We start from the raw sequence: 25,435 nt of genomic DNA, 5'->3' as shown, positions 1-25,435 counted from the left end.
TCAGACATTTATGAACTATGTGACCCTGGGTAAGTCCTTAATCATTTATAAAACTCAGTTTTTTCATCTATAGAATGAGGAGAGTAATATTTATAGTCTTTCCCTCTCAGTGTTGGTGTAGGAAATTAGATCAAGCATAAGAACCATATTGCAAAAAAAAAAAAAAAAAGCATCAAACAGGTAGTTTTTAATAATAATGGGATTATTATCTATACTGCAGCATCAAGTGCTGACTCCAGCTTTAAATCCACATGCTCAGTCTTCCTTCAAACTACCTGTAGCCAAGATCCCAAGTCAGTCCTGCCTTATCAGGTCCAAAATCAAGTTCATTATTGTTCCCCCCAGACTTGCCCCTCTTTCTAATGCCCTCTGTCCATGGATCCCTTCTCTTCACCCACACTCTGCTCATGCTTCTGAGTCATCTCTTAGAACTGAGCACACAATCTCCTTCCCATCATACCCCTCTCTAGTCAAGGTCCTCATTACCACCTAGTGGGTTAGGGTTAGAGTTAAAATGCGTTGCCTCCCTCAACTTCCTGTTTCTACAATGACCTGTCATCCTTATCTCCTTTCTGTCCACACCTAGATACATCAATCCTTTGCTCAAAACTACTTCCTGGCTTCTGCCCACTAAATGAAGTTCAATAAAGTCAGATGAAGTATTTGTGTCTGACAGTGGTCAAACCTGTAAGCTACAGCAGGACGCACACCACCTTGACCTACACAAAATGTCATTTTGGGCCTCTTTGAGCACTAAGGGCAACAACCAACTATCCAGCAAATAAAATTCACACTGCCTTGCCTGGCATTGAAGGACCTCCACAATGTTGTGCCCTCATACTCCTCCAGGCTTATTTCATGTCTTCATGTTTCTTATACTCCAAACAAACAGGACTGGTCGGCACCCCAACTCAACCTGCCTTACAGTGCCCCATCAATCTCCTCCTTTTTTTTCCACTACTCACCCTACTTTCATCTTTCGACTCTCTCCCTATCCTTTAAGCCAAATTCAAAAGCGGCTTCCTCCTGAAAGTCTTTTCTGATTCTCACGACAGGTTCTGACCCGATCCCCATGGTCCAAGTTGTTTACGCTGTCCACAAGTACTCATGTCATAACTTTTCCTGGACTCTTTATAAATAGCATCTGGCATATGCCCTTACAAGGCTGTGTGAGTCAAATGAAAAGAGTCTCCTGGCTTCTCCTCCCTTAATTCTAGCTATTACAGGGCTCTGATGATGGTATGTTCTGAACCCATGGCTGCTAATTTATGGGCTTGAAGGATTCGGCTCTTGGATAGTTAATATCTCAAAGGGCAACAGAAACTTAGAACACTCCCCACTGTAGCTCCCTAAGAATTCATTCTGAATTATCTTTAGGATCCAGTTGGAAAGCAATAATTGCAGATTCCCTCACTGTCCAGCCACAGCTGCTCCTGGGGCTGACCCAATCATTGGCCAACCCTATTATCAATGAACACAGTGGACCCTCAGTCACAGCTGGGAGGCAGAAGGGAGGAGGCTGCAGATAATCCCTCATAGAGGTCATTCCAACCCAGGGAATGGAAAATCTCTGCAGAAGCTGAGACATTAAGGGCTATGGAATATTGCAAGCCAAGAAAGAGATGACAGCAGTCCATACCCACCATCCAGGAGATGAAAACTTCATAAATCAGATCAAAAGTCACGGAGCAAATCCTGTGGGAGTGTAAAGTAGAGTGCTAAAGGGAAAGAGTTCAAGGGCTGGCTTCAATTCCCATCCTTGCTAGGTGCTACCTATGTGCAAATGGGTGGGACAGAGCATAGAGCACTGGGCCTGGAGGCAGAAAGAGCTGAGTTCAAACCCTTCTCAGATACAGCTATGTGAGCAAGCCATTTATCCTTTCACAGCCTCGATTGACTCATTTGTAAAATGGGGATATGATAGCACCTGCCTCAAAGAATTGGAAGGAGGAAATGAAATAATATTGGTAAAATTGGTATTTACCAATTTTTAAAACTGGTAAAAATTTGAGGTTTAGAAACCTCAAAATGCTACATAAATGACAAGTATTATTCCAAAGAAATAATTTCCTGCCCTCTGGAGCATACATTCCTTGGCCAAGTCTTGAAGAAAGCAATGGAAATGGAGGCCATTGCAAAAAGAAGACCTGTAAGAAATGAGCTTAGGAAGAAGAGATGGATAAAGGCCCCAACTTGAGGCTGTGTAAAGACCATGAGAGTGGGGGAAAAGCTTGTCCCCACTTTCTACATGTCCCTATAGCAAATCAAAGAAATTTGCATTTGATGGAAGAAACATTCAGGAAAGGTGAAATATTCTTACTCAGTGAGTAAAATGCTGAGAACGGTAGGAAATACCTCGTTTGATAAATGAAAGTTCAGCTCTGCTTCCCAGAAAGTAAGAGTTCTTCCAAAGCAGGAGTGACCACAGGGAACTAAACAGAAAGCCAAAAACAGCTTCCTATTTTACTGGATTCACTACACCTCAGCAGGAAGAGCTTCCATCCTCAAAGGGGTAATCACAGCTCCCATTCATCTACGTAAATAGCTATGTACATGTAATTAATTAACAATCAACACACAATGTACAATACACAATTAACAATATGCAAACAATTAATTAACAAAGACTCCATAAGTAATCGTTACTGACTAGGCTTTGCCTTAAGGTCTGGGGATCCAAAGACAAAAGTGAAACTCTCCACTGATTTAAAATCTAGACAGGGGATGTGACGTGTATATATAGAAAGTGTATGGATAACTTAGGGGAGCTAGCAGCAGCTGGGCTGGAAGAGCGGCTAGGAAAAACCTGGAGGAGGTGGTGGTTTTTGAATACTTTTAGGGAAGGCGGAGGTGGGGAGAAAGGGATATTTCAGATGCAAGAGGAAAGTTAGGCAGACTCAATACATACTCTCATTGATAATGACAAAAATAAGAGTTATTGGTTAAGTAAATAAATGAGCTGGTTGGAAACAAGTACAATACAAGGAGGGACTGAAAGGAAGGGATGGATCTGGGTGTCTTTAGTAGAGGGAGGAAGCTGGGCTTCAGGAGGGACAGAGGGCACCTGGGTCAGTGAAGAAGCAAAAATAGCTCTAAAGTCAAGGGTCTTAGTGGTGAGGGAAAGGTAAACTGAGGTCTTGCTCTATTATGGTGAATTACATGCTGGAATATGTTCCATATTGTAAGGGATGAGGCTTTGAGGCAGAAATGAGAAGTAAACTGGAGCTAAGGAAGAATACAAGGCAAGGGGTAAAGATAACTAAGTACTAAGTATTCAGGCTCCCTTATGCTCTGGGCTGGTTCTCCCTCTTCTTTTTCTTCTTTTCTCTCTCTCTCTCTCTCTCTCTCTCTCTCTCTCTCTCTCTCTCTCTCTCTCTCTTCTTTCTTCTCTCTCCTCTCTCCTCTCTCTCCCTCTTCCTTTCCCTTCTTCCCCTCTTTCTGCCTTCTCTACCTTCTTTTTTATTTCTTCCTCTTCTATCCTCTCTTTCATCCCTCTCTTATCTTCTCTGCCCTTTCCTCCTCTATCTTCTGTCTCATCCCCCACTTCTATCTCCTCTCTTGCCCTCTCTCTCCCCATCTCTGACTTCCCCCACCTTTCTTTCACACCCCTTTTCCCCTCTATCCCTTCCTTTTCATCTCCTTCCTTCTCCATCTTTTATCTTCATCTTCTATCATTTCCCTCTCATTTTCCCTTTTTTCTGACAGAAAAGGAAAATAATAAATTTTGGAGGGGTTGTGGGAAAAATGGAAAACTAATACAGTACTAGTATAATTGTGAACTGTCATAACCATTCTGGAGAGAAATTTGGAACTGTGCCCCAAGGTGAACATATATGTATCATACATACATACATACATACATATAAATATACATATATTATATATATATATATATATACAGTAAATCTTTTGACTCAACAATACCATTGCTAGGTATATATTCCATAGAATTTTTTTTAAAGAGGAGGAAGATTTGAATAAAAATACTTCAAGTAACTATTTTTGTGGTAGCAAAATACTGAAAATTGAAAGGAAAACTACTGTGTTATAAGAAATGATAAGCAGGATGCTTTCAGAAAACCCTAGAAAGACTTACACGAATTGATGCAAAGTGAAGTGAGCAGAACAAAGAGAATTGTGAACAAAGTAACAACAATATTGTACAATGCAGAACTGTGAATGACTTGGTTCTTCTCAGTAATAAACTGATCCAATACAATCTCAAAGGATTCATGATGAAAAGTCCTATCAACTTCCAAAGAAAGATCTTATGGAGTCTAAATGCAGATCAAAGGACATATATATTTTTAATTTTCTTTTTTTTTTTTGGTCTGGCTTTTCTTTCACAATATGACTAACAAGGGGATATATTTTGCATTATTACACATGTATAACCCACATCATTTTAAAAATACAAACATTAAAAGTTGTTTTCACATACAATTGGGAAAAATCAATTATGAGAGAGAGAGAGAGAGAATTATGTAGGTCATCAAAGATAAAGGGATTACTTCTCATCCTCCTATGTGATTATAAGATCACCTTGGCAACAAGGGTGAAAGCAAGAAGGGTTTGTACTTCAGATGGAGAGAACTGGCCTTGGAATCAGGAAGAGTAAGAGGTTTGAATCCTGCCAGATAGAGGTGCATGCCATGACAAGTTACATAACCATCATGAGCCTTAGTTTCCCCATTTGTAATATAAGGATGAGGACTGCCCTTCATTCACAGGATTCTTTTAAGAAACATGAGAGATTTTATACACACACACACACACACACACACACACACACACACCTATGTATGTATGACTTTGCATACCCTCAAGGACCAAAGAAATGTCAGTCCTTTGTCTTACAAGATGAGTCAGACAGAAAAGACAGTCATGGATAGGATACATCTAAAATATACTGGGGAGAGGGGAGACAATTAATAGATCTGACAGCTGTTTCAACATGGAGAGGAAAGAACAAACAAATAAACCCAAAGGTTTGAGTGCAGGATAGTGCTAATACTACTGAAAAAAGTCATAACAGGGAGAAAGTTTTGAGGATAGAGAGGGACTAATCTCTGTCTGCACATGTTGAGTCTCAAATCCTAGGCACATCACATAGAGGAAGAGATTGAGGTCCCCTGGAGGCTGACAGTCCATTCCTAGCTCGGGCACATCAAAACTGGTGAAGTCACAACCTCCCTGACCTCTGTTTCCTCATCTATACAATAAGAGAATTGGATTAAATGTTCTCTGAGGATCCTGAAAGTTTCAGATTTGGGCTACAATCTTCTTCAGATCCAGTGATCTACTTTTAGATTCTTTCCAAACCCCAAACTAAAATAGAGAAATTGCCCCACCCCAAGAGGAAAAGCTAACACTAACCAAAACCAAAAAAGCAAACAACAAAAACCCAGTATTTGAGAAGCCCTGGCTCTTTGCATGGTATCAGTACAAACCCATAAGCTGCAGAATGAGAGATCCTTCCCTGTATGTTTACTCTGCTAGCATGCCGATGCCCAGGTAATGATTTAGGAGCTGACTTTATTCCCAGAATTGTGACTGTGTCAATAACAGGTATAAGGAAAGGGGGTGGTCTAGTGGGAGACTCTGGAGGGCAATGACCATTGTCTTCTATTCTTTGAAAGTCTCTCTGTTCCTTGATGAAAGAACAATTCACTTTAATCCGAATAATTGGTGAGAGTCAAGGCCAAGGTTTAACTTAGAAGAGATTTTTTTAATAATGAAGATTTTGTCAAAAATAGAATATACTGCCTTAGGGGTATTGGAGTAAGGAGAACCATCCCAACACTCATGAAGATTAACCAAAAACTGCAAAAGGAGCTTCTCTCCATCCCCTCATCAAGTCAATTGGACTTTTATTGTTGTTCAGTCATTTTCAGCTGTCTGACTCTTCCTGAGTCCATTTGGGCTTTTTAGTGGCAGAAATCCTGAAGTGTTTTACCATTTTCTTCTCCAGCTCATTTTACAGATGAGGGAAACTGAGGCAAACATGGTTAAGTGACTTAGTCATACAATGAGTAGTGTCTGAGGCTAGATTTGAACTCGAGTCTTCTTGACTCTATGGCTGACACTTTATCCACTGCACGACCTACATATCTCTGATATCTGAGATACTGGTGTGATTCCACTGTTCTGTCATGGGGCTGGCTCTGGAAACTCAGGTCTCAGTAGAGGGCAGCTCCAGAGGAATAGCTGAAGGCAAAGTTGTGCTAAACTGAGCCAATACAAAGGTTACTCCTACATTAAGAGAGGCTTGAAGGTGGGGACCAAGAGTCTCATGCACATTCTCCTACATCTTTCTTATGTCCTGGGGAGATGTTGTGACTTGGTAGCTATGACATGGTAGAAGCCCAGAATTCAAATCCTTCTACCTTTTACAAGCTGTGTCACCATTTTACTTACCATCTGTAAGCCTCAGTTTCCACATATGCATAAAAGAGTATAAAATCTCTCTAACATGATCAATAAGAAAATATGGTGTCTATGTCTCCAGCTCAGTTTCAAGCTCTGAAGTCAATCATTGGTCCCAACCATTGGAAAGACTAAGCACTTAGCACAGTACTCTTGATGCAAGATGCTTGAAGTGCCTTTTCATTGGTTAAAACACCCTTTTAAAAACAACAAATACCACTTGGAGGAATCAGATTTAGAGTTGAAAGGGAAGTAGGAAAAAACTGCATTTGCAACCAAATGGGTTCAGATCTGTGTTGGGACCTTAGGAAAGACACTTAGCTTCTCTGGACCTCAGTTTCCTTAACTGCAAGATGAGGAATGGACTCAATGAATCCCTGAAGTTCTTTTGAGCACTAAAGTTAAATCCTAGCTCAACCCCCACACTTGACAGGTAAAAATCCTGCAGCCTAGAGAATGAAATGCTTTGCCTGATCATAGTAATTGATAGAACCAAGGCTGCAGTTCAGTTCTCTGACTTTCATTCCTGCAATTCCTGATTCTTTCTAAGAACATATTGGGTACCATCTTATTCTACCTTAGAAAAGACAAATGATTTTAAACAGACTGACAGAATAGTGAGAACTTCAAGAGATAAATGGATATTTGGGAAAAGGCAGAACCAGAGGAGTGAGAAGGGGACAGAGACAGAACATGGAACTCACATTTGAAAGTCAAACTTTGCCATCTTCCTAAATTTCTAGAGAGGTCTATTCCTATATTCCAAGACTGTCTGTCTGCCTCTGCCCATTTTTCTGTGTCTCTAACTCTCTACCTATCGGTCTGTGTATTTCTCTCCCTCTCTCCTGTTTCTCTTTTCCCTCCCTTTCTCTTTTTCTACCTCCCTCCCTCTCTCTCTGTATTCTCTCTCTTCTCTCTTTCTCTCTCTGTCCATTTCTCTCTATGTTTCCCTATTTCTCTCGCTCTCTCCTTTCTATAAATATAACTACATATATGTGTGTACACGTATGTATGGATGTGTCCATAGATACATGTATATATTACACATGTGTATATGCCCACAAATATCAGGCCCAGACTAGGGCAGTTGGTTGCCTTCAGCCTTTCATGCTCACTTTTGAATAAAGCTTCTGTAAGAGAACACAAGAAAGCAGAAGATAGCATCCCTAGAGAGCTGGAGCTTGCCTCTGGATGGGGCATGACTACAACCCACTTGGATTTGTCTTCAAATATCTCAGCATGAGTGAGAATCCCTTGGGGTTTGGTGACTAATTGTAAAACATTTGAGACAAACAACAGGCTTGCCACCTTTGCTCCAGATCTCCCTAAACATCTGTAGTAGAGACAGGCTGCAGCCCCTAGTTTGTGGGCACGACTATCACTCCCTTAGAGCCTGGACAGGAGGGAATCGAACACAGATAAATCCAAAGGCAGTGTCCATCTCAAGAAGTTTACCATCGTTGGGCCTATCCTCGTGTAAGCCTGCAGGTGACAACTGAAAAAAGGCAAGCAAGCAGTGGCAGGCCTGGGCATCTGGAGGCCTGGTCTTATGGTTTTTGTTATTGGCGTCAATCTCTCCTCCCAGTTGTTTGTCACCAGATGTTGTCCCACTGAAAACATCCAGATGCTCTGATGCAGGCAAAAACTCCATATGTAAATGAAGTCTCCATTTGGCTAGAATTGAATTGGTAAAGGGAGGACAAAAGCAGGGGATCCCATGTTCCTCAGAGAGGAAGCTTGCCCTATCCTCTTGTATTAAAAAAAAAAATTATAAATGAAGGGACTTCAACCCATATGAGCTATAATGATGGTGTACTTAAGGATCTGGCCCATTACACAACTGAGGTTTTCTAGTGGAGACTTTGAAAGCACAGAATACATTTTTCTTCAAGAATCATTTACGACTTGCCAATGATATCAAAAGGAAAGTTCTAATGACCTCTACTGAAAATTCAAGCTAATAAGAGGCTTTGGAGGAAAAGTGATCCGAACTTCCAGAGAGGTTACTAACAGCTGGCTTATTGCTTAGTTTTTTTGTTTGTTTGTTTGTTTCTGTTTTTGCTTTTTAGCAAAATGTTTCTATTTATAAGAATAAAATCAGGTACCTAAGAAAGAAATCACCTGCCTGTTCATTGCACCCTCATTCTTTGATGCTTTATGGATGAGAGTACAGGTAGCCTTTACTCAACCCCTTTTTCCCCTGATTGGGTTTTACAAAATGAGTTCATCTGATTTAGCCCCATAAGAGACACTGCACTTGTCCCAAGTGATGCCTTTCCAAGATGCTCCAGGATACAATTTTCCTTTTCAAATTGCCTTCCACATCAAAAAAGAAGTGTTCATTTAAGTCTCATTTCTCTTTTTATGCCTGTTTGGGGGGTGTCACTCACCTTTACCTTTTTCTTTTGTGATTTCTATCCTGAAGCCTAGAGGAAGAGGGAAAATTTTTCTGGTTTTGTAATTATATAGGATGATGTCAAAATATGTTGGAAGAACATGCAAATAAACAAAAAAAATGGGGGGGGGAACAGTAAATCAAAGAGGAAGAGGAGGAGGAGGAGGAAGAAGAGGAAGAGAGGAAAAGGAAGAGGGGAGGACAAGGAGGAGAGTCAAGGCTATGGTTCAAAGGAGCCTTTTCTGAAGATAAATCCAGCAGCCTCTGCAATGCCTACCAGTTTTCCAGTACTATCCATCCCAAGTTCAAGTTTACTTTTTCACTTATTTTGTATAGTAATGATTGCTATTTTACCTCATAGGAGGCAGCCTGGTGCTACAAGATTGTAATACTTCAACAGGACATGGAGTCAAATGCTAGCTCTCTTATTTCCTCCCTGTGTGATAATATGCAAGGAAGTTAACCTCTCTGGGTCTCAATTATCATGCCCATAAAATAAACAATCTAGAGTATATGACCTTTAAATTCCCCTCCCTAAAATTTTTGCTTTTACTGTGGAAGCCCCTTAAATGTCATCAAGAATTTCAGTAGGAATATCCTACCTCCTCATTCTACTCTCATCCATTTTGTGTATGTAGTCATATACCTGGATTTCATCGAATTGTGCTTTAATTTCAGTTTATATTTTGGAAGCCCACCTTTCATAGAAATGCCCACGATCATCCCATGCCTTCCCTGGCAGATGAAGTAAGCTCTCCATTCTATGATTTTCATTTGATTGTCTGGCTAATCCCAAGCCAAGTAGGAGTTCTCAAATGCAGTCTCTAAAAATAACAGAATATAAACAGCTCTCCTTCAGATTTCCAAAATCTGCTGAATTTTCCTATAGGCAAAAACTCAACTACTCCTGCCATCCTGTAGAGAGGAAAAGGAATGCTTAGTAAAACAAATAATGAGCCCAACTAAAGATGGAAAACATGAAGTACAGGTTGTGATAACAGACATTTGGAAATATAGACATTAGTACAGGTCTGTAAAACACTGGAGAACAAAAAGGTCCAACAAGATGAGAATTTCAGATTCTACTAATAAGAGTCTTACAGTTATTGCTATTATGATCTGTATTATGGTATTAATGAATACCATGCTCTTTTAAAAAGTTAGTGGATATTAAAATTAGTCAGTTAATATCATTGCTTTAGGATGATGTCTTGTTAAGATACTTTTTAAATTGTTCCCTCACAGACTTGCATGAACTGATGCTGAATGACATGAGCAGGACCAGGAGATCATTATATACTTCAACAACAATACTATATGATGATCAATTCTGATGGATATGGCTGTCTTCACCAATGAGATGAACCAAATCAGTCCCAGTGGAGCAGTAATGAACTGAACCAGCTACACCCAGAGAAAGAACTCTGGGAGATGACTATGCACCACTACATAGAATTCCCAATCCTTCTATTTTTGTCCGCCTGCATTTTTTATTTCCTTCACAGGCTCATTGTACATTATTTCAAAGTCTGATTCTTTTTGTACAGCAAAGTAACTGTATGGACAGGTAGACATTTACATATTGTACATGTATTGGTCAACCTGCCATCTGGAGGAGGGGGTGAGGGGAAGGAAGGGAAAAATTGGAACAAAAGGTTTTGCAATTGTCAATGCTGGAAAATTACCCATGCATATATCTTGTAAATAAAAAGCTATAATTTAAAAAAAAATTGTTCACTCACAGATTTTAAAACATATTAGAACTTAGTATTTTTTCACATATACCATCAAAAATCCAGCAGGCACCATATTACTTGGGAAAGCCAAGAAGACTGATTCATGGCTGAATGCCATCTCTTCTACAAACCAGCCCCACCTACCATCTCCTGGCTCTTCTAGCAAGAGCTCTCTGCAGATAATGTGAAACTTATCCAAGAATGCCCATTTCCATTGGTAATATATCACAGAGGCCTACCGTAGGGGTGCTCTCCCTCCTTCTACAACCTGAGTATGAAAATGTATATTGAAATAAAGCATACCCACACTGCTCAACCAAAGGTGAACTCTATCAAATACTGGAAAATAACAGGAAAACTCACTAGCAAGTGTATATGTGTGCATTTATGAAGTTATCTATTTCTTCAGAAATTTTTCATAACTGGCATGACTCATAACATGTGAAATAATGCCCTCTTCCTAAATAATCTCCAGTATAAAGTGTGAAGCATTCTTGGCTACTTCAATGGATTTGTGTTTCCAAGAAGCTTATTTATTAAATGAGACCAATAAATAGAAATATATATTCTGTTTCAAGAACGAGCAGTAAAAAATTCTCTAAAAGCATCAGTACATTTAAATATATCTGATAACGAAACAACATAATTTAAATATTATTATACAAAAATATTAGCAAATAGTTCTTTGAAACAAAAAAATAATAATTCAACAGAAATTGTTATGAGGGGGAAAAAAAGAAAATTTTGGAAAGCCTGAGGCCCTATTTTAGTAAATGGACTGTTTTTGGATATCTGCCTTATTAAGGGACTGAATGTTATCTGCGAAACAACTGACTTGCCTCAGTTCAGGTTGTGTAACAGGAGAAAAAAAAAAATTCTTCAAGCTTTCTTTCTTTCAGCAGGGTTTCATAACTTGCTGACTATTGTGATTCAGGAATCTCTACGTCAGTTAGATTTTGAGGTTCCTTTCAGTTGCGGCATTCTCTGCCTTTTAGCCAGTTTTTCTTCCAGGAGAACCCAGAAAGATTAGTTGGCCAGAGCAGCTTTCCACTTTGGAGGGAGTTCAGATTTTAAGAGAAGACCGAATGGATGAATAAATGATGAAAAAAATCAGGAATCCTCACTACCCCCCCCTCATAAACACACACACACACACAATCACTAGGACCATATGAGATTACTAGCTGTGTCTATGCCAACCCTCCGTGTTCATTTTGGGGTCTGGGGCTAACTTGTGGAGGGTCCTGATTTTGGGAGTGAGCCCAGCTCCCCAAAGTCCTCGGGAAGAACCTTCAGCTAGATAGCAACTAAATAGTCCTGGCTATTACAAAGAATCCCAAGAACAAAGCAATCTGATGGTTGATTGAGGCCTCTTAGTACAGGCGTTATTTTAAACTGATTAAAATAGTGATCCAGCCTGGAAATGATTTGAGGGCCAAATTCGTGTTGTGAGCTCTGGGCTGTAGGACACCGGTACGGCGGAGCTCTATGGGTAGATGCTTCCCCGTCCCCTCCCCCGGGCTTCTGTCATGTAACTGAGACCAGAATGAGTCTAAAATGAAGTCTGAAATAGCCTGCGATACACCAAGATTTGCAGCCAGTTTTGACAGGAGCCCAGAAAGTAGCCTGTGGAGTCACACGCCTATAGGATGTGTAGTATTTCTTAAAAGGGATAAAAGGGAGGAGCAGTAGTGAAAGCTTCCCCATTCCTGCTCCAGCACTCCCCTTCTTTCTCCTAGCTTCAAAGTTCTGATCACTATTCATGATTTTACAGGTCCAATCAGCAGTTGTGATGTTCTGGGAGTGAGAGGGGTGAGGGTGGGGGAGAAATCTGGGTGTGTGCGTGTGTTGTGTTGGGGGTACGGGTGTTTCCGTGTCTACAAAGCTTGGAAAAGGGGGCTGGAGTTAGCGAAGAACTAAACTATTCAGATAACTTGGAAAAGCTCATGCCTTCTTGGTCTCATAAGCAGATATTAAAGTTCCTTCTCTAACTCCCAAGCTTCCCTGCACTTTGGGTTCTGGCCCAGAAGTTGCTCTAGAATGCTTGCTGCTTCTTCCACCATCAGTGTAAAGAAAAACCCTAAGGCATCTGGGAGCTTTGCTTAAATTAAGAGTTCTCAATTATATTTATATGCTGGATTCCTTTGTCAGAATAGTGAAATCTACCGATGAGTTCCTTCTCAGAATCATATTTTTTCACTGCATATAATAAAACATAGAGAAGTTACAAGAATCCAGTTCTACCAAAAGACAGTGATCAAAATATTTTTAAAAATAATATTCAAGAACTCAGGTTAAAAATCCCTGAATTAAATATTTGGTTTTTTTCCTAAGCATACTTAACTTCAAAATATAATTTGATTTAAATGTAAAAGTATCCCTTGGAGTATCTGATTTCACCTGATCAATTGTCTTTTACCAACAAAAACCCTAAAACAAATACAAAGCTTGTCTATATGTCTATTTTTCTTTCTGTTCTCACCAACATATTCTCTGAGACTTGACCCTTATCTATAGAGCTAAGGCCCTGTAACAATCAAAAGATGTCTTTCTATTTTTTTTTCATACACAGCCCCTGCAAAATTGGAAGTTTTCACATCCTCTCCCATTAACTGGTCCTACAAACAAATCACTAGCAAGTAAATTAAACTAAGAAGTCCCCCCACTACCCTCTCGTTAATAAGAAGAGGTCCTAATTTCGAAAGGTGGATGAGTTCTCATCCAACTTTTCTTCCACATTCAATAAGACGTTTTTCTTAATTCTCAGAACCAAACTTGTATGATATGAAAGTGATGTTTCACATCCAGGAACAGAAAAATCGATCAACTGGACATATATACACTTCCAAAGTCGCAGCAAGTGAAATAAGATCTTACGAAAAACTGCACAAATGAGCTGAGAATAAAGAGCTAGATCACTCAGTCACTCCTGGTCATAACCTCCCAGGGCATTCAAAATCTAATCCACAAAGGGAAAGGAACTGTTCTGTTGCCAAGATCCATGCTCAGCTCTAGGGAGAGGTTGGCAAAGGATTCCCTGAACCCCAACAGAAAGAAGTTGATGGCACTTGGGTCGATTTAAAAATTGAAGAAAAATCCACAACCCAAATCCTATCCTTTCCAATATCTTTCAAGTGTAATTTTAAATTTGCAAATTTCTTTTATCAGACTTTTGGTCAATCTAATATTAATATTTCACAGGTCAATAATAACCAAGTAGCTGTGGATTGTTTCTTAAGAGTGACACTGTTTTAATGAAAATTGTACAAATCGGTTCTTTTTGGAAAAATCAAAGTCTCCTTGGGTAACAAGAGTTTTCATTTCTCTGCAGTCCCGGCAGGAATTAGTTCCTGGGCAAAAGCTGAAGTCAGATTGGGAAATCAATCCGCTTTGCTTCTTTTTCTCTGAAACTGCAGCTTATTCCTATTACCACAGAGATTGGAGGGCACTCAAACGTAATTGAAGCCAAGCAATTCACACTATTTATAGACTTTTTTTTTTTCAGAATCACCTGCTTTCTACAGATTATTTTAAGTACAGTTGTAAAGTTTAGATTTTTTTAAGAGGCCCTTTGAAGACAGAGCAGATGTTGGTATTGCTAATGATGCTGGAAGCAAAGTGGGTTTAAAGCTGCAAAACTGTTTAATACACATTGAATGACTGTGTGTTTTTCAGTTAAACTTGGTTATTGTCAATTACTAATAAAAAATACTTATGAAAACCCATAGGCCATAAAAGTTTGCTCCTAGAGTTGAATAAAACCGACCAAGCAACTGAAATCTAAGGTTATCTTTATATTAGAACGTGGCATTTACTGGGATTTAAAACTTTTTTTCTATTATTAAAATGACAAAAAAGTTCAAATCGTAGTTTTTGCAAACCTACCTGTCTATACTCTAATTTATCTATCTATTGGTAAATATGGGATACATATACATATATGTATATGTATATATAAACTTCAAGTTATGTATGTGTGTGTATATATATATATATTATGTGTATATATAGATGTGTGTGTATATATATATAATTTCTAGTATGTAATGGCTTTCCTTTATATGGCATGGGAAGCAGCAAACATATATTATCTTATTTGATTTGAAGAATAACTTTGGGAGATAGGAGATATCATATGCTCAGTGCAGCATACACACACACTCACACAACATATATACATCTGTAATCTATATTTACATAAACACATTTAACATCCATATAATCTAAATGCAGTTTAAATATCGGTAGAAACAAAATTATATATAAATCATATGTACAGATTACATATATACACATATATATATACACACACATATTGTGTTGTAATTAGATGCTAGTGAGCACAAGATGAGTTTTATCTAGGGAAGATTTTGTTTGCTTTACTTTTACTGAATTACTAAACACCCTCCATAAAATGAAACATAGTATGAATAAATGCCAAGCACACACATTCAAGTAAATGAGGACTGATTTCTACCATGCTATTTTCATCATTAAACTTCACAAAGGAAAAATTAATTATTTAAATTTCACTTTTTTAGAAATGCAGAGCATATGTGAGAAAATCTGAGAAAGAGATAAAGTCTATTTTATATTATATTCTGCTGGATCAAGGACATCTCAGAGAATGAGCTTTCAAGATAACTCACAGAAGGTAGAAGGGTTAATAGAGTCAGAATTAGAATTAGGAATTAAAGTAAATAAATTTCAAGATAAAAAAAGAGACAGATACAGAAGAGAAGGAGGAGGAGGAGAAAGAAAAAGAAGAAGGAAGAAGAAGAAGAAGAAGAAGAAGAAGAAGAAGAAGAAGAAGAAGAAGAAGAAGAAGAAGAAGAAGAAGAAAGGAGCAAGAAGGAAGAAGAAGGAAGAAGGAAGAAGAAGAAGAAAGAAGGAAGAAGAAGAAGAAAGAAGGAAGAAAAAGAAAGAAAAACAAGAAGAGGAAGAAGAAGAAAGAAGAAAGGAGGAAGAAGAAGAAAGAAAAAGAAGAAGAGGAAGAAGAAGAAAGAAGAAAGAAGGAAGAAGAAGAAAGAAAAATAAGAGGAAGAAGAAGAAAGAAGAAAGGAGGAAGAAGAAGAAAGAAAAAGAAGAAGAGGAAGAAGAAGAAAGAAGGAAGAAGAAGAAGAAGAAAGAAGGAAGAAGAAGAAGAAAGAAAAAGAAGAAGAAGAGGAAGAAAAAGAGATAGCCAACAACAGTAAATACTATTTGTTCAGTGTTCATGAGAACTTCACTGCCTCTGCCGCTAAAACTCGGGATGCTGTTTCCATTCAGTTAGCTGAAGAACTTTCAGGGCTATTCCATCCAAATAAATGATCACTGGAAATCCCAAGTGAACCTATGCTGGGCGATGACTAATTGGCATTTCCCACTCAAACTCTCACTCAGTAACCGTAAGGACAGCAACCGACACAAATTGTCTCTATTTTGGTCATGCTTCAGTAAGCAAGAAAACAGATTTGCAAGACCCTATTTGACAACGTTGTGAGCCTGGGTCAAAGACAAAATATATACAGTCCTAGAAAAAAGCACCAGTTTTCTCTGGAAACTATCACCAGAAAGAAATTAATGTCACTCCTCCCGAGCCCCATTCTTAACTTTCCCTAATCAAAATAAATGGTGTGTATAAGAAGGAGAAAATGAGCACATTGCTTAAGGTCAATAAACAAACAAACAAAAATTCATCCAATAAACTACTCATTCCAGAATTCCTGCTACATGAAGATGTGACCTAAAACGACTTTCACTTCTAAATATCCCAGTGATATCAAATGTTACGTTTGCAAAAGACTTTTCCAAAACGATGTCTGCACTTTGAATGTGACTTCCTTCTCTCCCCACTCAAGAAAACCGACATAATAGGTTGGATTGAGTTTGTTGTCACCGCTGTAAGAATATTACACTCTACCTGCTTTGTCCAGTCCACAAATAGCATATGATAAAAATGATTTGCTTTGGGTTTGGTTTGGTTTTGTTGGAGAAAGAAGCCCTGATTTGGGAAAGTTGTGTTTTCTGCTAACACTGAAAAGGGGGAGCCTAGGTTTTTGAAGCTGTGACAGACTTTGCGTCCACCTTAAAAGTCTCCTGACTGGGATATTCATGTCTAATACTGAAGAAAGTTTGGATCCCTCCAAGCCTAGATTTTAAGGCACTTGTACTTTATTATAGCTTTGGTACTTTTTAAAAAGCTGATAACTGCGAGTAAAATGAGGTGGGGAGGAGGATAATTGCCAAATCATTGGTTAAAAACCAGCAAAAACAAATCAAGGAGTCCTCAGATTCGAAATGAAAACCAAGTTCTTGGTCTTGCTACTCAAAATATCCAAGCCTTCGTCATTCGAAGATCGCTTGCTAGTTTTTCCCTCTGGCTCTGGGGCTAACGAGACTGTTGGGAACTTTTACAAAACGCTCAGAGCTGCTTTCTCTTATCTGGCAGATGGTCTCCGATCTTTTTTCTCGGATTTTCCCATCAGAGGGACGGTGAGCGTCCCAGGTTTGTATTTCGGAGCCCTGCGTAACTCGGCATGTGGCAGCCCCCTCGGCTTTGGGATCAGCCCCCTCTGCTTGTTCTCACCACTTGGGACATTACTTTCCCTGTTGTGGATTCGGGGATTCTGGGCTCCAAAGAGCACTCCCTCAATAGGGACCAAAGTCAAGAAACATTTTTCTCCCAACACAGTTCAATGTGCCAACTAGCTTTTGGAAATCCACAAAGGGGACCCTTTAAATAGTCGAGGGCAAACTTCAGGTTTTGCAGATTGCCCCTTGATGCCTAATTCTCAGGGATCCCCGTTTTTTTTCGTTTTGGGGATCCTAGGTTATTTAAAGTCCTCTGTCATCAGAATTAAGGGATTTTTTTTTTTTTCTCATGAACTTAGCCAAGTTCTACTGCAAGGGTTCCAAAGATTGCCCAACGATGTGGAAACCCTGTTAACTGTGGGAAAAGGGGGAGGGAGAACTGACTGGTGGCGTCCGAGTGAGTCCGAAGCAGCCCCACGAAACTTCACCAGCAAGAGCGAGAGGGGAACTCCGCTCCAGCTCCCTCCTTAGCCTGGAAAAAAAAGGAAAACTGAGCAACTGAGAGTAGTCGCTGTCACGTGCTGTCGAGCTCCCTGTAAAGCCCGATCCCAGATGCTTCCAGGCCCCCTGCCTGCGTCTGGGCAGTCAAGGGCAATGCGAGGAGCGTCTCCAGCCCTAGAGAGGGGCAGAGGCTCGGAGTTCCGACTCTCCTCCTCGGCCGCGGGAGTACGCGCCCTCAGTACGCGCCACGTCCCATGTGCGTGTGTTTGTGTGTGACTGGGAGTCCCCGGATTGGGGAGCGCGCCTCTCAGGGTGCCCGGCCGCCCTTCCAAGCGGGTCGGAGAACCTTTCGGTCAGTGCCCGGACACCTGTGCGAGCGTGATCGCTCCAAGCATCAGCCTCTCCAGTTCTCTCCCGTATGTCTCCGAACGTGCGTGTCGGTGTACGCGCCTATCCCTGGGTCTCGGGTGCGAGTCTCTCTGTGTGGGTGCGCGGTGCGATTTTGTGTGTGTGAGTGCGTCGGGGGTGCACTGTGCGTGCGTCTATCGTATGTGTGCGCGCGCGCGCGTGCCGGGCCTCTCTGCCGAAACTGAGGCCAGCCGCCCGCCCCGACGCGGCTCATCCACCGGGCAGCGGCCCGGAGCCTCTCGGCGAGCTTCCCGTCCCTCTGTTCTTCCCCCAGACCCGCGACGGCTCCTTACCTGAACTGTCGCTCTTCCTCTTGCCGGCCCTCTTCTCCGCGTCCCCGGGGGACAGCGCCTGGCGCCCGTAGTCCCCCGGCGCGCAAGCCGCCCCGGTGGGGGTGCCGGCACCCAGGCTGCCCGACGAGGCGCACAGCCCTTGGCCGCTGCCGCCCAGCTCCGGGCCGCCGCCGGCGTCGGGCTGCAGGCACAGGCTGTGGCGGGCGGCGGCGGGGGGCGAAGCCAGGGGCGGAAGGTGCCAGCTGCCCTGCAGCGCCTGGTGCTGCGGCGGGGGCGGCGGCGGCGGCGGCGGCGGGGCCGCCTGCGGGTGGTGGTGATGGTGGTGGTGGTGGTGGTGGTGGCCGCGCGGGTGGTGCTGGCTGGCGAACATGCCCTCGTCGTTGGCGTAGCCGGCGATTATGCAGGACGAAGCGGAGGGCGAGAGCTCGGGGTAGGACATGTGGTCCGAGCGGCCGTGCAGGGTCAGGGAGGACTGCGAGAAGGGGTGCAGGCCCTGCGCCGTGCCGTGCGGGCTGCGCAGGCAGCCGAAGAGCGGGTGCTCCATTGCATGCGAGGCGCGGCTGCTGCCCGGCGGCGGGAGCTTGCGGACCGATGCCTCCACCTCCACCGTCCCGGCTCAGCCCGCGGAGTACTCCGAGCCCCCGCCCCCGTTCCGGCCCCGGGCGGCCCCGCTTGGCCCCGGGCGGCCCTGGCCGACTGGGACCGGCCGAGAGAAGCCTGGCGGGCCGGGGCGGGCCGTGCGTCTGTCGGACCGGCCGGCCGCCGGCCGTGCCAGCCCCGGGAAGGAGCGAAGGGAAGAGAAGGAAGGAAGGAGCGAGGGTCCGGCCGCGCGGCTGCTTTCGGACGCTCCGGTGTCACGGGGAGGAGGAGGAGAAGGAGGAGGAGGAGGAGGAGGAGGAGGAGGAGGAGGAGGAAGAGAGACAGGAGGAGGAGGAGGAGGAAGAGGAGGAGAGAGGTGGAAGCCAAGAGAAGGTGGTCCCAGAGAATGCTGCCTGCCTGCCTGCCTGCCTGCGAGGGGGAAACGGCTTCGGGAGGTTATAAATAGAGTGTAACGTGAGCTGGGGGCTGGCTTAGGAACCCCGCGCTGACCACATGCGGACTCCCTCCCAAACGGCCGCTCCGCTCCCCGCCGGCTCCGCCGCCGCCGCCGCCCAGCCCGGGCTCCCCGGGACTCCTGGTCCACCTCCCCCAGCCCCAGGCAGCTCCTGGGTGGCGCACCTAGCTGGTCCCCAGGGAAAAAGGGGGGGGCATCAGTTTGACAGACGGCCGCAGGGGAGCGCCCCAACGCACACACACTCACACTCACACACTCACACTCACACACACACAGGCTCCCACATATACATATGTGCATACACCCCCACTCACGCGGCCACAGACCAGGCGCACGTTCCCTCTGCGTCCCACCACCACTACTGCCTCCCCCTCCTCCCCCCAGCCCTGAGCTCCCGAGCCCCACGCAAAACCAGTCCAAAGTTGAGCCCTGTTCTTTCCGGGGAAACTTTGCTTCGCTTATTGGTTACTTTGTTTAGAAAGCGTCGCCATTCGAGCACATCTGCGAGCGGGCGCAGCTGGGAGACGCTGCGCGAGGGGCGAGGGCCCGCGCCGCCAGCCAGCCAGTGCCCGGGCTCAGGCCGAGTCAGAAAGGGGGGATGCTCCGGGCCGCAGAGGCCGCTCCTCGTTCTGGGGCCCGGGGACTGGGCGCTCGGTGGGGAGCAGAGGAGGCGCCCAGCCGAGTGCGCCGGCTCCGCTAGACGTCTACTGGCGGACCTGGGCTCCTGTCTCCTGGGGGATAAGGATGAGTCTGCGGGAGGGAGTGGGAGGAAGCAAGCCGTGGGCGGGGCCGGGCAACCTGGGATCCCCCAGCACCGCAGCCTCACCTGCGGTCCCAGGTGGCTACTCCCACACCGGCCCCGGACAAACCTCCCTTTGTCCTCTGCCTCCCTAGATCCCTCTGCCTCAACGGGGGGATATTTAGCCGTCCTCCAGAAGAGCCCGAGAGCAGCCGGCACTGCCTGCGGGGGCGTGTTTATAGGATCCCCCAGATTCCGCTCGGTGGCTCAGGAGCGAAGGCTTCTCGCCCCTTATCCCACCCGACCCCGAGGGAGAAAATTCGAATCCCCAAACTCAGTTTGGGCGCATAGAGAAGCCCTGGGGCTTCTCTCCCTCCCTCCGCTCCCCGAGTGCCTTCATCCTAGGAACTGGCCTTCTCAGGAGCTGAGGATGCGGATGTTCCTCCAATACCGAATTTTTCCCCCCGTTTTCCCAAGTTTCTACACATTCAGAGCCCATCGGATGCTTCCCTTCTCGGAAACTTTGCTTTGAGGGGGATTACATGGGATTTTCTTCCCACAGAGTTGTGGAGTGGGGTGGGAATGGGGACATCACACAGCCCAGACCTCTCTCTGCTCTACCACCACCACTGCTGGGTTCTAAGCTCCCCTTTAAGGGCCAGGATAGAGCAGTGTATTCATAAAGGTCACAGACTGGTGGGAAGGGTCTGCACAAGCCAGGCAGGTCCGAGTCCGAGCTGTAAATGCCCTTCCCTAATTGGGCTCTTTCCCAAAGGTCGAGACTGATGGCAGTCTCGGCAAACAACTTGAGGGCCTCAGTATTTTCGTTGTCTCAAGGGTCGCTCCCGAATTGTGATGGACCCAGAATCTTTCAAAAGGAAAAAGAGAACATCAAAATAGCGCGGACATGTGGCTTTTGTTAGGGATACTGTTAACCATCCACTCAGGAGGTTCCCCAAACTTTACTGAAACCTAACTTAGCTCCTTCCTCTATTTTCTCACTCCCGTTTATGCCCACTTTTGCCTTTTAAGCCCTGAGACAATTTGTGGACTGCGGATGGCCACACACCCTCGGAGCCATGTGAAAGATAAAATTGTTATCCTTGGGCTGGGGGTGGGGAGGGGGGGGGGGTTGGTGAACCAGGAATTTTGCGATTTGTGAGCGCTGTTTTCTTAAACGGAAATTGAGCCCTATTCTGAGGGAAATTAGTTTTGCAGACTTTGGTTTAAAAAAAAAAAAAAAAAAAAAACGAAAACTTTTGTCCACCAGCTGCCTGGCTGCCCTGCTTTTTGGGGCAGTGTTGGTGAGAACAGGGAGCTGTAGACTGCCAGAGACTGACGGTAAGGCAGATGGGCCCTAACTCCGATCCGAGGGGCACCTTTCCTCGTCTTGGGGCCCTCCACTTTCCCCAAAGTCTGACAAAGGTAGAGGGATCCCATCACTCCCTTCTGAGGGGCCTGGGGGGCCGAGGGCTGGGCCCAGGGTACGGGGAAAACGGAGGTGGGGGGGTTCGGTTACCATCGAGGAGGAATATTTGTCTGATTTCTTCTTGTGTTTATGGTTTCAATATGGGCTCTGATATTAAACCTTAAAGTACAAAGGAAACCCAGCTCACCAGGATCCTGGGCTTGGTTAGCCCTAGCTCGGCTGTGGGCAAAGACTGGGGGCAAGGGAGGGGGGGGAGGAATTGAGGACATGATTAAGAGAAAGCGGGGCGCCCTCCCCCCAATTCCTGCACCGCACCAAGACCACTGGGGGATCGGGACCTTGCCGCTGGGACTCTTCCACCCCAGGGACTCTGAGAGACAGGGATTCGCACCACTGGAGAGCAGCGTGGAGGTTTGGGCACTGGGAGTAGAAAGAGCCAGGTTTGTGCGCCCCAGGGCTGAAAGCAGAGAGTTAGGGCTCTGCACACTTTGAGATCCGCCTGAAACAATTGGGTTTCAGGTAAACCTGGCCAACTAGCACCAAGAGATGCCTGCTCTGCAAACGTCTCCCCTCGACTAGCTCAGGGCTGAGCTGGCTTGTCTGCGGTCCCCCGGGTCAGATGTTAATGACCGACGAACATAGGGTCCTGAAATTTCCAACCAACCTGCCTCTGTCAATCAGTAGTTAGAAACGGCTGGCGATGAGGCTGGAAAGGGGGGGAAGGGAGAGAGAGAGAGAGAGAGAGAGAGAGAGAGAGAGAAAGAGAGAGAGAGAGAGAGAGAGAGAGAGAGAGAGAGAGAGAGAGAGAGAGAATGAGAATGAGAATGGAAGGAACCAGAGTGTCACCCAGCCTGCAGCTTAAAGGCGTGAAGGAAGGGGGCGGAGGGATATTCGTAGCCCCGTGTCCACAGATGATTTCTCCTTGTAGGAAAGAGAGCGAACTCTTACCGGAGAAATGCACAGAGCTCCTTTTCCACAAGTTACAGGAAACTGAACTTGAAATTAATTTCATTGTTGCCTAGAGAAAATAACAAATGCAAATATATGCATCCATTTATACACACATCAATAGGAATATGGTTTGATTTTTTTAATGTCAGTTTTTTTTTAAAAATGATTATATTAGAAGGAAAACCTTTAGATTTTTGGTTATCTCCTAATTTTTCTATTCGGAGAAATCGTTCCATACAATTTGTGAGTATATTTTTTTAGTAGGGGAGAGAAGGGAGGAACATCAACCTACGCTTTATTTCCCCTTTCTCCACCAGTTACAGAAAGAAAAACAGAAAAGTTCCATTCGCGTGGCTAACGTATCCCTTTCAGTGAAATGGTTTTGTGAAGCTCTCTCTCCATTAGTTATATTGATTTTGAATGATAGAAAAATGCCCTTTTTTTCCCTCCCATATTATGAGTGTTCTGCAAAGTCACACTAAGAATTCAGGTACAAAAATGGGCATGGGTATTGTAAGTTCTCTGTGAATAACAATTGTTTAAAAAAAATAAAGTCTCTGATCCTCAGTTTCCTTATTTGTAGGATAGTGGTAAAGCTGGCATTTCCTACTAGAAAGAAAAGTAGCCCATAAGCTGGGGGAAAGAGGGCTATGGCAGAGTTGAAGCCATTGGAGTTTTTTTATTGTCTTCAATTTTCTTTGTGTCTTAATCCCCTGATAAAAATCAAAAAAAGATCACCTACAAACAACTTTATTTATTTACTTACATATTAAATGCTCCAAAAGCATCACCTGGTATATCATTCGATGTTTTAATTCGGTTGCAAATTACAACCTCTGAGCTTCTTTAGAAAATGAATCCCAGCGATCTTGAACGTGGGAGAGATTGCTCTGTAAAGTAGCCAAACCTTACAATCTTACACTCCACATATTCAGCACCACCACAGCCCAACAGATCGAAGCTCCAACCAATTAGGAAAAGAAAAAAAGAATAAAATTGAGTCACAGAGCGACTCAAAAAGTGATGATTTCCCCCCATATTTTAAAATTTGAAGAACATTAGAAATAAACTCTCTTCTCCTTGAACAAATCTAAAAAAAATCCTTATGAGTATTTTTAACTTATTTTTTTTAATGTCAGCCTTTTATAATGTCAAAATTCAAGGAAAATCTGAACATTTAAAATTCATAATAAGTTGACATTTATTTTATCAATTTTTTAAAAAAGACACAGAGACAGTTATAATTCCATTTACTTGATGGACTAATTTCCCTTTGAAACATATGTATACGTAGATATGTACATCTCTATATTCTAAATATACATACAACACACGTATGCATATATATGTTATCTCCCTCCATAATGTGTGCCTGTGTATATACATGTGTATTTGTGTATAGATAGCATGTATATGTGTACATATATATTTCCAAGAAAAAAATTAAACATCTACCAGGTAACGTTATTATAACTTTTAAGAGTATCAATATAGGTATAAATTTTAAATACATTTCTAGTTTATTCAAGAAGAGGAAGTCAATTAATTTCCCTGAAATAATGTTTGACTTGTTTTGAAATATAGGGAGAAAATCCCTCTCTCCCTACCCCCCTTCCTCTCTCTTTCTCTCTCTCTCCTTCCACATATATGTCTCTGTGTGTACGATTATATGAGTGTATATATATATGTATATATATATACATATATATATATATCTTACATGCTAATATAACTAAATTGAAATCTGAGTGTTTCAGAGAGGAGAAACAAGCTGTTTTTCTCTAGAACTCTCCAAGGAATCACATTTCTTTCCTTGTCTTTTCTTTACTGAACAAAAGAATTTTTAAAAAATCAAAACCAGTCATCATCTCAATGGTCAAAATGTGATTTATAGAAAAATGTGTTTCTCACAGCTAAAAAACAGTCACTCAGCCACAACAATGAACACAACATCCACAGAAAATGTGGTGATGTTTTGGCATTGCTTTTCCCCAAGTTTCCATTGCCCCTGCTTCCTCCCCAGTTTATAGACAAAATATAGAGTTCCTGTGCTCCCACCTGGTTAATATTTAATCAGAACCCATTGGCTCAAATTTTTTAAAAAGGAAAGAGATTAACAAATGACCCATATGTGAATGAAATCTTAATATACATATTAAAATATTACTTCTGGAGGAAAAAAACAACAACAACAACAACAAGAAACAAGCTATTTAAACAGTTAGCCATTCCTAATTCTCAGAACTAGTTTAGTTTCTGGGGGAAAAAATGGAGTTAGGTTTTAATGAATTCACTCAATGTTTCTTGTATTTCTTCAGCAAAAGACACTCACTGTTCTGGGCACAAAATGTATATCATTTACTCCTCATTTCAAATGACAAAATAGAATATTTGAAAATGCAAATCCATCAAAGGTAAACTGAAAAATAAATTCAAAGAAAAAGAAAACAGAAATGGTGAAGCAGGTGAGATGCCTTTTTGTAAAATAATAATAATAGTATTCTAGGATTACTGCTTCATGATTCCAACAATTATAAACCCGCTAGGCTTGAGTCATTTCTTTGGGCACTTGGGTGCTGTTCTTGTTAGCATTGTCTCTGAATGTTTAAAGCCTCCAAATTAGTTTCCCCTTTCTGATCACCTGTTTTCAAGTTTGAGTCCTAGCGACCCTCATACATCATGGGCCGGTTCAACTGGAACAGACGTTATAAGTCATCTTTCTGACCTCTTGAGCTGTCTCACCCAGGACACAATTTATGAAGCCTCTTTTCCCAGTCATTTGAATTTAATCCACATGCCATCATTACAGGGAAAAGCTTCATAGAAAATAATGGAAGCTTTTCGTTTTTACAGTTTCCATCAGACTCCTCAATCAACAGATATTTATATATATATTCCTTGTTTTCAGGAGTCACTCTGGGCCCCTCTGGCAGAGTATTTCTCTTCAGTTACATATAAAAGATCACATATACATTCTGTCTACATTGAAG

General features: G+C 42.9%; 1 protein-coding gene across 1 annotated transcript in view; it reads right to left on the bottom strand.

Annotated features, from left to right (window-relative positions):
* MEOX2 (mesenchyme homeobox 2) overlaps positions 1 to 19,168 on the bottom strand; it is an 84,502-nt gene extending 65,334 nt beyond the window's left edge. Inside the window, exon 1 of the mRNA XM_031940698.1 lies at positions 18,273 to 19,168. Within this exon, the coding sequence (XP_031796558.1) occupies positions 18,273 to 18,816 (544 nt within the window). The 5' untranslated portion in view covers positions 18,817 to 19,168. The remainder of the gene's footprint in view (positions 1 to 18,272) is intronic.
* Positions 19,169 to 25,435: the final 6,267 nt, after the last annotated feature.

Source organism: Sarcophilus harrisii, chromosome 5 (genome assembly GCF_902635505.1).
Source record: "Sarcophilus harrisii chromosome 5, mSarHar1.11, whole genome shotgun sequence".
Classification (NCBI taxonomy): domain Eukaryota; kingdom Metazoa; phylum Chordata; class Mammalia; order Dasyuromorphia; family Dasyuridae; genus Sarcophilus; species Sarcophilus harrisii.
This window is presented reverse-complemented; position numbering and strand designations above follow the sequence as displayed.